The sequence below is a fragment of the Phodopus roborovskii genome, unplaced genomic scaffold, assembly GCF_943737965.1.
Source record: "Phodopus roborovskii unplaced genomic scaffold, PHOROB, whole genome shotgun sequence".
In the NCBI taxonomy this organism is placed as follows: domain Eukaryota; kingdom Metazoa; phylum Chordata; class Mammalia; order Rodentia; family Cricetidae; genus Phodopus; species Phodopus roborovskii.
Window position 1 is genome coordinate 1,953,059 of NW_026126567.1, and position 14,571 is coordinate 1,967,629.

Here is a 14,571-nt window from a genome sequence, read left to right on the forward strand (position 1 = left end):
CCCTAGCTGCAACTTAGGGGTGGATCTGGTTATGCACATTTGGTGAGACAGAGTAGCTTGTGTTTGTTCATCCTCTCCAGCATCGGAACTCATCATACAGCTCCTCCAGCAAAGCAGTTCATGCCACTCATCTGCTTCAGACTCTCAGAGTAGCTTCCTGTCATGCTTAGAATAAATCCAGTATTTTCTTATGACCTTTCCTCCGTCATCAGTGTTCTGCCAATCTCTTCTCTGCCTGTTCTGTTCTGTGATCACACCGCGCCTCAAGATTTTCTGCATTAATTGCACGTTCTCTTTGGGAGGCTGTCCTCCAAAGACCTTCATAGGATTGCTCCCAAATCAAACATTGTTTCTTCAGTGAGACTCTCCTTTGCCTTCAATTCTGAAGTGTTTTTTTTTTTTTTTAATCCCCTGTTGATGTTTCCAGGAGATGCACTTAATTTCTGAAAACTATTTGTATTATAGGAGTCATGTGCCCTGCTGCATTTCATAGCCTACTTTTTACACTGGCTGTCGCTATAGCAACCAGATTTATGCAGGCGTAACCAGGGGGCACCTTGCCTCAGCAGTGCCCAGCATCTCTTGCATTCTGGAATATTCTAAACGCCCTGCCAAGGATGCAGGACTGGGTGGCCCCAGGTACACACCGCATAGTGGTCTGACTCAGCCAAGTATGAGGCCTGATCCTCCAGGGGAAGCTTGCCCAGTGAGGCCGAGATTTGGTGGGAAAATGAATCATCCCGTCTGCTGTGGCTCAGGAGCTTCGTTATGAAGCAAAGTCCCTGCAGGGTCCTGAAAGGACCCAGGAAGTGTGAGGCCAGCTCTCTTCTGTCCAGCACACAGCCTTTGGTGTGGCCTGGTCCCTTCTGTCCATTCTGTGTGTTCCCTGCCCCTCTACTGGGCCTCTCTTCCTTGAGTCCCAGCTCCCTGAAAGCTCTTTCCGTAGGCTCCGCCTTCTGGAGGAGCCCCCTAGACTCAGACAGCATTCTAAATGTTTTCCTAAAACATTTTTAATGGGAACAAGGGTGGCCGAAGGGGACGCCAGTCCAATTTTAACACTTTGCTATATTGTATTTATAGTAAACTTAAAGACAGAAAGGTATACTATGGGATTGCCATCTGTAGTCTTCTGTACCACTAATAAAGACTAGTGTTAATTACCAGAATGGAGAATTGGGGGGAAAAAATCTTTAAAAGCTGCCGTACATGTGTAGTGTATACGTTATCTCCTACATACATGTAGAGTGTGTGTGTTCTCTCCTGCAACTTGCTTTTCTGGCATCACTAGCACAGGGCATATCCATGTGTCTTCTCTTGCTGTAACAAGACATCTTGACCAAGGCAACTTTTACAAGGGGCTTAAAGTTCCAGAGGGCAAGTGTCTGTGATCACCACGGCAGAGAGCATGGCAGCAGGCGGCGTAGCCCAGGAGCAGCAGCCGAGAGCTCACATCTTGATCCATAAGCATGAATTAGCTGGGAATGGTGTGGGCTTTTGAAACCTCAAAGTCCATGCCTCTAACAAGGCCGCACCTCCTAATCCTTCTCAATCCCATGGGGGCCACTCTCATCAAACCATCGCACCAGGACAAGGGAGGCTGTTCTTGCAAGCTCTTTTCCTCCTTTGCCCAGGCTTTGGAAAGTTGTACCAGTCTTTTTACAATCTACTTTTTGCTGAGGAACATCTTGGCCACCTCTTGCTCCTGGAACACTTTTTAAGTGTTCCCATTAAGCTGAGTGGGGAATAGCGTCTCAGGTTTGATTTCTTCCTCTGGCTGCTAGCATGATTGAGTGTCTGTGCTGCCCATTGGATTCCCTCCAGCTTTGACGGATGCTTCACACCCTTTGCTTGATTTCTTACTGAGTCATTTCTTATTGATTTATGGGAATTCTCCAGGGAATCAGAATTCTGATTTATTGTCAGTTTAATACACTGCAAATATCTCTCTGCAAGGAGCTTGTCTTATCTTTTTAATGGCTTAGTTTGCCTTAGCTTTTAAATGGCTTCCATTCGTACCAAAATTCCTAACGTTAACATGGCCAAGCATGCTGTCTTTCTTTTATTATATTTTTTATGTCATAACTCATTTGTGAAATATTTCACTTCTCACAAGCTGTTTGCTTGTCATAAACTTTTTTAATTTTTACGTAAATTTGAGGTAGTGTGGTTGCAAACATCTATTCACCACAGACAGGCCAGTGGTGACAGAACAAAGAAATGTTCCACTCAAGTCTAGCTTAGTGAATGGGGTTACGTACAGTGTGATGCCAGTGCCCCAAGACCAGCTGTATCACAAAAGTCCTACCCCAGCAGGGGTGGCAGCTCATGGAAACTGTGCTCTTAGAGTTTCCTGCATAGCTTGCTGACTGGGAAGTCTTGTCTCTCTGGATTTGTTTACTGACTTACAACCTTAGGGAGAGGTAACATTCTGTGTTTCCTGAGCCTTGTAAGTTGGATCATTTCCTGTCTTCCCTATAGAAGTGGGTATCTGAATAAATGTTTGGATTCTGAGGAAATTGCCACACCACACAAAGTTATTTTGTGCACTTTTAAGCTCATGGTGTGAGGTAGGGTTATGGCTTCCTGTGCATATATCCATGCTTTTCTGGAATCCTCTCCTAGAGAGCATCTCCTCTTAGTCAGACCTCCAGTCCCCAGCTGAGACATGTTCTGGGCTGTCTTCCATCATTTATGCTTTGGAAGATTTCTTGATGTCTAGCAGGCTCATCATCATTTTGTGTGTTCTTGACACTTTTTTTAAACTTATATAACTTAGAATAGCACATGAGAATTTACTAAAACTAAAACTTTGTTGTGTCTCTTTTTATTAAGGCTCCTTGAATTCATGTAGATTTGGAGAATGTGACTTCTTTTAAAATATGATCTTCTTTACTAATTTTTTTGTAGAAATTTAAAGTAGTTTTCATAAATGTCCTATATTTATTCATAAATGCTTTCTGGGCTGCATTGCATTTTAAAAAAATCTATATTCTTAAGTGTTTCTCCTTTTAATTATCTTCAGTTAATACATAGAAATATCACCAATACTGTGAGGCTTAATCCTGCAACCATTTTGAATCTATTGCTTTTAACTTCATGGAAAAGCTGAGATCCTGACTTTCTTCCTCACCATCCTTTCTCAACTGTGTACATGACATGCTGGGGGGGGGCACACGTCTGTTAGCAGAATTGAATTGATTTATAGGCTGGGAACCATGTGGCCTCTGGCAGCTCTTCCCCATTTACCCACCTTGGCCTTAGACCTAAGTCTACCACTTTCTGTGCAGGTTTATCTACCCTCAAAAGCTTGCTCTGACTTGGGTTCCTCGGGGGAAAAAATCTCTCAGGCTTCCCTCCTCTTCAGAAAGGTGAATCCAAAAGAGCAAACAAAAACCAAGAATTGAACGATAATGAAAAGTAAATTATGTGTTCCAACAGCTCATAAAGGAAATCGACCGCAGGGACGCCAGAAGACACAGGAGTAAACGATATTATGGTGGGCACGAAATGCTACCAAGGTCTGAGGTGGGAGTTAATTTATGAGTAACAGATAGGAAACAAAGATCCACCTATATATCATCATGTCGACAGAAGCAATAGAAACACCAGCTCAGATGCCCCACACAGACAGTGACTCAGAACAACAGTGCGTGGTGTCTTTGTCACATTCCTGTGCGGTTTCCCAGATGCGGTGCGGTGCCCTGCAAGTGAAAGCATCCTTTTAGGCTTTAAAAACTGGCCTTATCCCCTTCCCCCATTAAGGTTTCTATGACTCTCTGTCTCTGATGAGAGATTTGCTGTGGTTAAAGATTTCTTGAAGCTATGGCAAAGGCCTGTCCCTTTGCCCAGGACTGCCCCTTGCCCAGGAGCTAAGGGAAGAGGCTGCTTATAGATATCAGAACGGAGCATGCTTCAGATATGCCACCGTGCCTGGGGCAAGCCCCAGCCCCAGCATCAACCGATGCGCGGATACCCACTGAAGACCTCTGACACCTCATTGGCACCGTCTGTACCCTCTGCCTCCCTCCGCCTCCCTCCTTTGAGAAGACCAGTGGGCTTGGAAAGACAGCTTCGTGGCATCCGCTGGCCTCTGGGCAGCGTCTGCTTCTGTGTGTGTATGAACTCTGTAGACGTGTTCCCACAGCCGGCTGTGTCTATGTTTCCTTGTCTGGAGGTAGCAGAGGACAGGTGTGAGGAATGATGAATGCAGTCTACCAACTGCAAAGGCAAGCCAACTTGAGCCCTGAGTTTGTAGACTCAGCCGCCACCACCGGGCAGTCCTCTCTCTAGCTTCCTCTCCCCTGAACTGCCTTGCCTGCCCTCCCAGGAGTGTCTGGACGCAAAGGCAAACTCCTACAGCCCTCTCTATTCCTTTGGCTTGGATTTCCAAATAACCAACAGAGCCCCACCTCCTGCTTGGGGGGGGGGCACACCAGAGAAGTCAGATGTCTCCTAGAGGTCATGGTTCGATTGCACACACAGCTGGATGACCCTGCGAGCAGCTCTTTGACTCATCCCTTTCCCCAAGGCCAGCACAGCTACCCTCTGACTCTGCTCTTGACGTGGCCACTGGCTTGTCCCTTTCAGATCAGCCAACAGGGGTTGATCTCCTGTGTGTCATGTGTTCACCGTGACACCTGGTATTTGGGAGGCAGCGTTAGTTTTAGGCAAGCACTCAACTGTAACAGAAACTGAACTGTGGTGATCAGCACATGCGAGGCATTGGCTGTTGGTACTTTTAAAGTGTTTCTCTGTGGCTAATAAGTCGATAGGGAGGGAGTCGGTGGGCTCGGCATTGCTGCTATAGGAGGTGCCTGGTTTTCCAGCTCCTTCTGGCCCCAGCTCTGCCGTTCACAGCCTATGGCTGGGTTCTCATCTCTGAACCGTTGCTAGCTTCAAGGCCTCCTTCTCATCCTAAGCAGGATGGAAGGGAAGGAAGCCGGGGAGGCTGAAGGCTAAGAGGCCTCCTCTCGGCTCATTGGTTGGGATGCTGCCATTGGAAGTATCTATATCCCCTGCTATAAGGAGCCTTTAGGAGTTGAGAACTTTACTTCTTACCCTGCAGGAAACTAAGGGAGGGGAGGCCCCAATGCCCAGAAAGTTAACTAGCTTACACTATCTGCCCCATCTCTAAAGGGACGGCAGCGCGAACACATGGGGTCTAGTTCTTTCCAGCACCCAGCTCTCTTTTCAGTCTTGGGTAACTGAAGACTTCCTCATTTGGACAGAGCCCTTACTGAGTATACCATGTAAATAGATGGTCTTAAGGACACTTGGCTGAGGCTTAAAGAATTGAGCTGATTTTCAAGGTCATTTGGTTCATAAAGAGTATGACAAGGCTCCAGGCCCATCCACGCCCAGAGACTTTGGCATTATTGTAAACCACACCTCTGCATATCTTCAGACAGTGGGAAGTCCCTGCAGAGGAAGGAAGGGTTAAAAAGTTGCTTCTCCTTGCTGAGGGAGGGTTCTGAACTTCCCTCTGTCTTTCCATGCAGCACCAGGCAATGCCACCTCCTCCTCGATGTCTTCAACTCCACAGAGCACGAGCTGACAGTCTGTGCCAGGAACAACTCTGAGCTTGTCTTGCATGCCAGCGAGTGCCAGCGGTAAGTGTCCTGCAGAGGCGGAGCTTGGTAATGCTGGGAAGATGCAGAGCCCCTCCTTACTCTCTTCTGGACCTCTCCCCACACCGAGGGGTCATGCCTTCTAGTCCAGTGCATGGACGGATTGGCATTTTTATTTCTTAATGCACGACAACAACAAACCAGCAGGCCTGTGTCTTAGATCTAAGCCCCCACCCACCACATGTTTGTTCTAGATCTGTTTACACATCCCTGTCTCTGTCTTATTTTAAAGAGTAAACTTTCCTTTCTCCCAGATAGCTGACACTGGTATTGTTAGTCATCTGGAAAATGCAAATGCAGATGTCACAGGGAGAAGCTGCTGTGTGCATTCAGCAGAGCAGGGAGATGAAAAAGACCCTGAAGGGAGTGGGGGGGGGGAAGATGCAGGGCGCCTGGGACTCTCATGCTGCCTGATAGAGAATACTGCAGCCACTGCGGACAGTCACCACACTTCTTACAATGCCAAACACATACTTGCCCTTGGCCCTGCTGTTCCAACATTAGTTAAAAAAAAAAAAAAAAAAGAAAGGAAAATCAGGGTGTGGGGCAGGGGACATGACTCAGCAGGCGATGTCCCTGCCATAATGTGTCTTAGTTAGGGTTTCTGTTGCTGTAAAGAGACACCATGTCCACAGCAACTCTTATAAAGGAAACATTTAATCGGGCCTGGCTCACAGTTTTAGAGGTTTAGTCCATTGTCTTCATGGCTGCAGAAGCAAATGTGTATCGCACTGGGCATAGCTTAAGCACAGGAGAACTCAACTCCCCCTCCCCCCCAACCCCGTGACACCTCTCCTCCAACAAGGCCATAGGCACACTTCCTAATAGTGCCACTCACTTGGGGGCCATTTCCTCCCGTCCCCCTATGCCACCTGTGAGCACTGGCACTCAGATCCCCAGAACTTTCGTAACACCTGGGTGGGTTTAACAGCCGGCCCATAATTCCAGTATGCAGGAAGTAGAGACAGGGAAACTCCCCTTCTCCCCCCCCCCACCTCCAAGTTCCCACTAAGTGACTTAGCCCACCAGCTCTTAAGATGAACTCCGGGGCCAGTAAGAGACTTGGCCTCAACAGGCAAGTAAGATTGATTGAAGAAAGCACCAGACGTCAACCTTGAGCCACCCATGTGAACATGCATGCACACTTGCCGCATGCATGCATACATGTGCAAAGCAATAGCTAACCAAATGAATTAAGGGGCTGGGAAGGTGATTCAGTAGGTGAAGTTGGTAGTGTTTGATGGGTTTGGGTTACATGGATGTCTTTATCCTTTAAAACTCAAGAGTACGTTGACTGCACATTCAAAAGAATGCATGGAAACCAATGTCGAGCTACAGTTAAAAATAAACATGCAAAGGAGTCTGGGCTTGGGGCATGACCCCCCAGCAGTGTGGGGTCATTGCAAATCACCAGAGTTAATGGATGCTCTGAGGCCGGAGGGGTGGGTGGTGATGAGCCCAGACTTATGCACTGCTCACTTTAAGCTTTGTATTTGAGACACTCTCTCAAATGGAAATGTTGGTATAAGTGAGCCACAGAAAGAACAGTTAAGCAGCACCCCAAGCCCTCTCTCATCTTCCTTCCCAGGGTGACTCTTTCAAAGAGTAGCACCCACCATTCATGTCTGAACTTTTCTGCTCTCTCTCTGTGTGTGTGTGTGTGTCCACAACCAAGCATCATTTTGAGAACTTTATAAAAATCCTTTAAGTATTTGCCTATCATATATGTCCCTTTGAAACTTAAAATAAGCATTGCGCTTTGCGGCTAAATATAAAGCCAGTCCTTTCATTTCCACTGCTATTAATATTTCCTTGTGTAAATAGTCCATCCTCTTCATCTCTATGCTAATTCCTCACTATGCAGTGGCTTCTGGCACATTCATATTTAACGTAATTGTTAACGACATGTCTGGGTGTACATTAGGCCCTGGAGCCCCCTTGCAGGACAGTTTGGGTTGCAGTTGGGAGGCCGGAGACCCAAGACTTGGGGCCACTGCTGACCTTCCCGTGAGAGGAGCCTGAAATGTTCCTACGATCACCTTGTCCTCCCTGGGATGGGACTTGCCACCTGGCTGGGGGAATGTTCCGGAGCCTCTGCACTCTTTGACCCATGCCAGAGGCTGGTCAGGTGCCAGTTCTCCAGCATATAGGGAAGCCGTCCGAAAGCAGGGGTGCTGCCTACTGCAGTCCCCCTAAATTGTGTGGTGAACCGTCTGCCGTCTCTCCTATCTCTTGGTCTGCTTGCTTTCATGCGGCCCATAATCCGAGAGAAGATGAATCTGGTCTTTTGGTGACACCGGTGTAAAACCAATTTTAAGAAATTATAAATCAACAAGCGTGTCCTGTGGCGAAGACTTGAGTCGTTCTTGGCAACGGTGGGCCATGTGATATTAATGACCCAAGTCATAGACGATTGCAGCTTGGTTTTATGCTTCAGGCTTCTTCTTTTTCTTCTTCATGAAGCTTTTTGCTTGACTTCTCATTTCTGAGAGCTAACTCGGACCTTGTTTTGGTCATTCACGAAATAGTCATTTAACCAACATTGATGCTTTGAGGAGAGACTGTGTGGTAAGTAAGCCCTGGGTCACTCCAGGGATGGCAAGGCGGTAAATTGTGAGCCACACTGAGCCTGGGAGAAGAAATGGAGGGTGGTGGTATGTCCACCCAGCCAGGAGAAGTTCTGACTTTAAATTATTATTTTCTCTTCCCTTATTTTACCGTATGAGACTAACGGGCGCCCAGTTTGCTTAGATGTTGCATTTCCTTACTCTCTTGTTACTAGAACCACACACCTGGTAAGAGGCTGCTTAACGGAGAAAGGGCTTCTTGTGGCCTTCGGTTTGAGTGGGTCATGGTGGGGGGAGCGGGGTGTGGCAGGATCACGAGACAGCTGGTCATGTGTGCTTCATGGCCGGGAAGCAGAAAGCAGACGGGAAGTGAGGCCAGCTCCAAAACCTCAAGGCCCTCCCACAATGACCCACTTGTTCTGGAAGCTTTACCACCTGACAGTTCCATAACCTTCTGCCACAGAGAGGGAGCAAGTGTTCAAACACAGGAGCCTACCGGGGAGGGGGGGGAGGGGCAGCATTTCATGTTCAAACCCCCAGTCAGTGTTCTCAGCCACTCACAAGCTCTGCCTCCACGGCAGGGCCACGCCCGTCATCACCTGACACCCAGGGGGGGTTTCTGTGCCTGTTCTGCATCCATTCGCCCGAGGCTCCTCCAAAACTGCTGCATGTGTGCCTCTGTCACTGCTGCTGTGGTGTCGGTGAAGACTGCAACCTTCCCCTGCGACTCTCCCCTTGGCCCTCCAGTCCCTCTCTGGCCCTCCGGAACCCACCGGTGGCCATGTTTGTCATGAGAGACGCACCTAGAACCCTGCTTGTGTAGGCCCACACTCAGTCCCAAAGCTGCTCCCACCATCGTATGTATTTGTTAAGAAGCTGCCTGCTCTTAATGCCCACTTTCTGCCTTAGTACCTGGTAGGTGTCTCACGGCACTGCAACGGATTTAGCTGGAGTCTCTTGATTCCGGATGCCGGAAGCCGGGCATCCAAGTACCCACTTATCCAATATCTGCTGAGAATCATATTCTGGTTTGTAGATGGCTTCTCCCTTTGCCTTACCCGGTGGAGATTGGGGGGGGGGGAGGGTCTTTCTTGAACCTTTTGGAAAAGCCCACTAATCTTACTCATGAGATCTCTACCTTCAAGACCTCCTCAGCTTCCAGTCTCCACTTCCTGATTTCATCCGTTTATGGGCAGGGTGAAGAGGTCAGTATATGTTTGTGAGGGTGTGTCCATGTAGTTCATAGCAGAGCACGTCAGATGAGCAGATGTTAGTGAGGGCCAGAGGGCAGGGCTTGAAGGGATAGCCCAGCCCGGAGAACCAACGTGGTACGGGAGTGCGCGTGCGCCAAGCGTTCTAATGCAGGGGGAAATGTGAAATACTTGTTCATAAGCTGAGGGTCTGAGTGTTGAAAACTCAGGAAAGCCACTCTTGTCTCTGCTGCTAGGGAAGCTCTTTTTAATCTGATGATGAAAGGGGAACATTGCATAGAATTGCTGTAGAGGGTTCCGTCCCACCTTCCCGATCTCCTCTTTGGACATGGGTGGCTCATCTCTAAGCCGGGGGTGTCTCAGTGGCCGCCTGATGCATTCGTTCTGCAAAGGAGGGCTGCCGTGTAACTTGGCTTCTGCCTAAGGTGGTTGGTGCTGCTGGGTCTGCAGTCACCGTGCTCCCAAGGCTCTGTCTCCGTCTGTCACCGTCTCCAGGACTGTATTAACTTCTGCTTATTCCGACCACTGTGTCTTCCAGCTTCCACTCCACATTCAATTTCCCATTTCTTGTCCAAACCCCAATGAATATTTTTCTTGGCCAAATACCCCATCGTGTTGCTCACAAGCTCTAACCCCCCCCCCCAACATGCCGAGGTTCATCGGGTGGGCATTTCCCGAGTGGGTAGGGTCAGATCGTGCCTAGATTGTCAGGGTATCTTTACCTCACCCACTGGCCTGTGGTACGAGATGCATGAAGCGCTGGGCCCCCCCACCCCTCCCGACTCCGCTTTAAGAGATACCCAAAGGCAAGAGAAGGTGCTCCCTATGAAGAATTAGCATAATCTTTCTGGAAAATATAACTCTGCCATCAGCAAAGATGCTATAAAATTAAGATACGATAATCATTGTGGATTTTTTTTTTGTTTAATTATCAGACCATTAAAAAATTAAATTTCACGGTAACCTTCATTAATGCATAAATATCTTTATAATGTATTGTAATAGATATTATTTCATTACATGCTTCAAGATTCAGGCCTTTGTCTCACCCTCCGTCTTCCCTCAGTCTTGCTAGTGTTCCCACATAGATCGTAGTCTCTGCGTGGGTACCAGGGTCTTCTCCACGTAGATACTGGCGCTGTAACTGACTCTGGGCAGTCCTGTCTCCTGGGGTTACACAGGGGTTGCAGAGTGCTGTCTACCCCAGCCTAGAACTGCCCGGAACTCCTATATCTGCCCCCACCCCTCACTCCATTTCTCATTCCTTCACTCTCGGTCCTTAAAACGCCCCAAAGAAGCCCATGAGTCATCAAAGCAAAGCTTAATTGTGCAGAGCCCATTCTCCTGCAAGCTCTCGCTGAGCGTCACCTCTAATATTTGACCTTTTCTCAAATGGCTTCCCGTTCCCTTCTGCAATATTTCCGAGTTACCGGTGACATGTTTTTTGTTTCATTTTCTACATTCTTAGTTTTTCAATTTGAAAGAGAATGGGAGAGTTCTCCAGAGAGGAAGTTTCTAGAAATAAGAGTGAGCAGGGTGGGTGTACCATCTCAGTCTCTGAGCTGATGCAAGAGTGAGAGGCTGTTTTCTACAGCGAGTCTTTGTGAAGGGCTGTTTGTTACTTGAGCCCCTGCCCAGCATCCCCTCTGTCACCCAGGTTGCTTGTGGGAACCCAGATCCCTCTGGAGATGGTGAGAACCCCTAATATCAGTGAGTTCAGCCCAGACAAGCAGTGGAATTGGGAGGCCAGTGCCTTGGAAGCTGGCAGGGGAGATTGTTTTCTTTTTTCCTTAGCAGAGAAGACTAAGATAGCACGATTGGGGTTCTGCTCTCTGAAGACCTTTGCAACCCAGATGTCCTGGCTCAGACATTTTCCTTCTGGCCTTTTTTTTTTTTTCTCCATAACTCTTGTGTGGCTTCTTCCATGGAGCCATGCTGAAGTCTCCCTTTCACGTTCGGGGAGGTAGAAGGAAGGTTATGTATAGAGGCTCATGTCTTCTCAGCTGCTCACTGCTTTGACAAGCAAGAGTTGCCTGGGTCTGGAGTATGCCATGCATTTTCTGCCTGGTCCTGGTCCTGTCTTATGTAACTTAATCACTTGGTGTAGTAAGCCACCTGCTTTGTTGTGGTCACAAATTATCCATGATAATCTATGTCCTCCCCCCCCCCCCCGCACCCACACACACACACAATTTTTTTAGGTAATGAGGCTAATCCTTGACACCTACTCAGCCACTCACATACCCTTCGTGATTCTTGGCAGGGGCTCGGCGAGTGGGAACTAATGAAGTTCATTTTCAGAACCCCTTTTAGTATGCTGTCACAGCAGCCTGCACCTTAAGCCCACTGTGGTTGGTACAGGCCTCAGCTGCCAGGTTTCTCCCTGTTCCCTCGCCTGCTGCTGGGGATGAGAAACCACAGAGGTTGCTTACCAAAAAGAGTTTAGAATCCAGAATGGAAAGCAACTCAACAGCCCATGCTGAGGTGCCTAGGGTTGGTTGTAACAGGGATAAATAAGAATCTGGGAAACAATAGGCCATGGATGTTTATTGGGGAGAAACAGGTGACCACTGCAGGTTACCGTCCCAAGGATGCCTCCGGATGCTCTCTTGTTTGCAGCCAGGAAGCAAGAGAGCGAGCTGGGGTCTGGGACCCCAGACCTAGTCCCTCTGGTCACACCCACACCTGTCCCCACACCTTCACTACAGTTGGTGTCTTGGTTAGGGCTTCTGTTGCTGTGAAGAGACACGCGACCATGGCAGCTCTTACAAAGGAAACATGTGATGGGGATGGCTCACTTGTATCTCTGGAGATCCAGTCCATTATCATCATGGTGGGAAGTATGGAGGCATGGAGAGCAGGAAGCCGACTGGCTGTCACACTGAGTGAATCCTGGGAAAAGAAACCTCAAAGCCACCATTCGACCTGCTCCCCCCCAACCCCCTGCAGTGACACACTTTCTCCAGCAAGGCCACACCTCCTAATAGTGCCTCTCCCTCTGGGCCATTTTCTTTCAAGCCGCCATAGTTGGTGAAGACAGAAAAAAATGTGGGAAGGATCCTGCCTGAGGATGCGGGCCATGAGACTGATAAACCTTCAGGAATCACACACAGACATAGTGTCCCCAGGGAGTCACGGGAAGTCCCATATTCCAGCCCCTTCTTCTAGGGACACATGTGAGTGTCCCTACCTGTCCATTCTCTAGCTGGCGCCTGTAGATGCTTGGGCCAAGTGTGGCTGGCAACTACGAGAATCTAGCTCAGTTCTGTTGAACTCTGGTCCTTTTCAAGGGTCTTTCCTCCTCTCTGGCTCCCAGACCCTTATCTGGGAGTCGTCTGATGTGTAAGCCAAGACTGACTTGGTAGGAACTCTTCAGTGGGAGCATACGGCGTTTTTACCAGCAGATAACTTAGAAGAAAGGAAATATAGCCCTGCTGTGGTGTTATCTTTGTTATTTATGTCTGGGTTCATCCCTGGAATGTTCAAGCCCACTGTTCCTGGAGCCACAATACTCTAGTAGGTGTGGAAGCCAGTTTCACCTTCTCTTCCTAGGGATTAGAATGTGGCTGCTCACTAAGCCCAAACTTGGAATCTATCAAATGGAACAGATCCTCACCTTTAGGCTTTCCTTCAGATGCCTTTGCCTATTGGTTAGGACGGGTCCTTGCCTTGTTTTTTTAGAAAAAGTATCCTCTCAACTAATCAGAGTTGTGGGTGGCTGTGCGAGCTCTTCTGGTTCTTAGTCATGACCTTGGCTGTTCTGCCTTTCTGATGTTCAGCTCCTCAAGCATCCACTGGGCCATAATAATCCAGATTCCCCTGTCTCCGGGCCAGGCATCTATCTTCCTGCAGGGGCCAAGATGAAAGAGAGTTGCCGATCACCACACAGCAGTGACACACGAGCCACCATTACGCATTCTAACCTTTAAGAGGATTGACATGGGGGTGGAGGTACAGCCCAGTTGGTAGAACACTTCCATGGCAAGCACAGAGCTCTGGGTTTGATCTCCAGTACACTATTAACCAGGAGCTGTGGTAGACACTTGGAATCCCAACACTCAGAAAGTAGAGGTAGGTAGGTTAGACGTTCATGGCTGCCTTTTTTTTTTTTTTTTTTTTTTTTTAAGCTACATATTGACTCCGAGGCCAGACTCAGATAAGGGAGACCCTGTCGTCTCCAAAGTAAGATAAAAGCCACAACCACAAACCCACCTTCATCGTGTTTTATCTGTGAACACTTTCATATTTAACTATAACATGAGCAGGTGGGTACGGCGTCATGCTTTCAAACGGACACCTCCTCACCATCATCGAATACTTGTCGCTTGAAATTTTTCATTTGTCTCAGCGTGGTGTTTCATGACATTTCTTTAAATGAAAACTCAAGAAATGGGCACCTCTCAAACCCATTCTTCAACCCGCATGTTTCCTGTTTGCATCTTTTCAGTTTTTCGCTAAGGAGGCCAGCTGTGGCCCTCGTGGGGTATTATTACACTTGTTCTTTGGGCATTTCTATTTTTTCTTTGTTCCTCCCTAAGGCAACAGCAGCTTCTAGCTCGGTCGGGGTTGGTGATCTCTTCACAGGTCCTGCGTGACTGCTGGGAGGTTGTCAGCACACTGGCCAGGCCCGTTTCTGTGTTCACCTCACATTGCTTTCTCCCGTGCGGCTTTAATGACTTCAGTTGTGCTGGTCCAACCCATGGTGTGTGCTTGTGTTGGTGTGATCCTGAGTGCGTTTCGTGGCCAGCAGCATCCCTACTCTCATCTTGTTCTGCTGCTGTGTCTGGGCTTGTGTGGCTTGGAGGACACGGCACTTTTGTTTACATGGCTGCATTTGTTGGTTTGCTACAGGCAGACTGTGTATGTGTCCTGCAGTCCAGTGGTAGCCTCTGAGAGAATGGGATCTGCATGCGCTCTGGTGTCTCTTGCTCCTGTAAAGTTTGGCAGAGACATTAGAAAGCAGTGTGCCATGCAGAACAGCTCCTGGGGTGTGGAGTTGTAGTCTCACCCAACTATAGACAGAAGTTTCTGTCCCGCCCTGTCCCACAGCCGTTCAGTCCCGAATAAATACACAGAGGCTTATATTAATTACAAACTGTCTGGCCTATTGCTCAGGCTTCTTATTGGCTAGCTCTCTCTTAATTAGTAACACATTTCTGTTAATCA

The 14,571-nt window shown here is 48.2% G+C and overlaps 1 protein-coding gene across 4 annotated transcripts in view; it reads left to right on the forward strand.

Moving 5' to 3' along the window:
• Window positions 1-14,571, forward strand: part of Trappc9 (trafficking protein particle complex subunit 9) — a 405,567-nt gene that overhangs the window by 271,532 nt on the left and 119,464 nt on the right. For 3 of the 4 annotated variants that reach the window (XM_051202717.1, XM_051202714.1, XM_051202713.1), the window contains one exon: window positions 5,499-5,609. The exons of the other annotated variant lie outside the window; for it this stretch is intronic. In XM_051202717.1, the coding sequence (XP_051058674.1) occupies window positions 5,499-5,609 (111 nt within the window). The remainder of the gene's footprint in view (window positions 1-5,498; window positions 5,610-14,571) is intronic. 4 annotated transcript variants of the gene reach the window in all.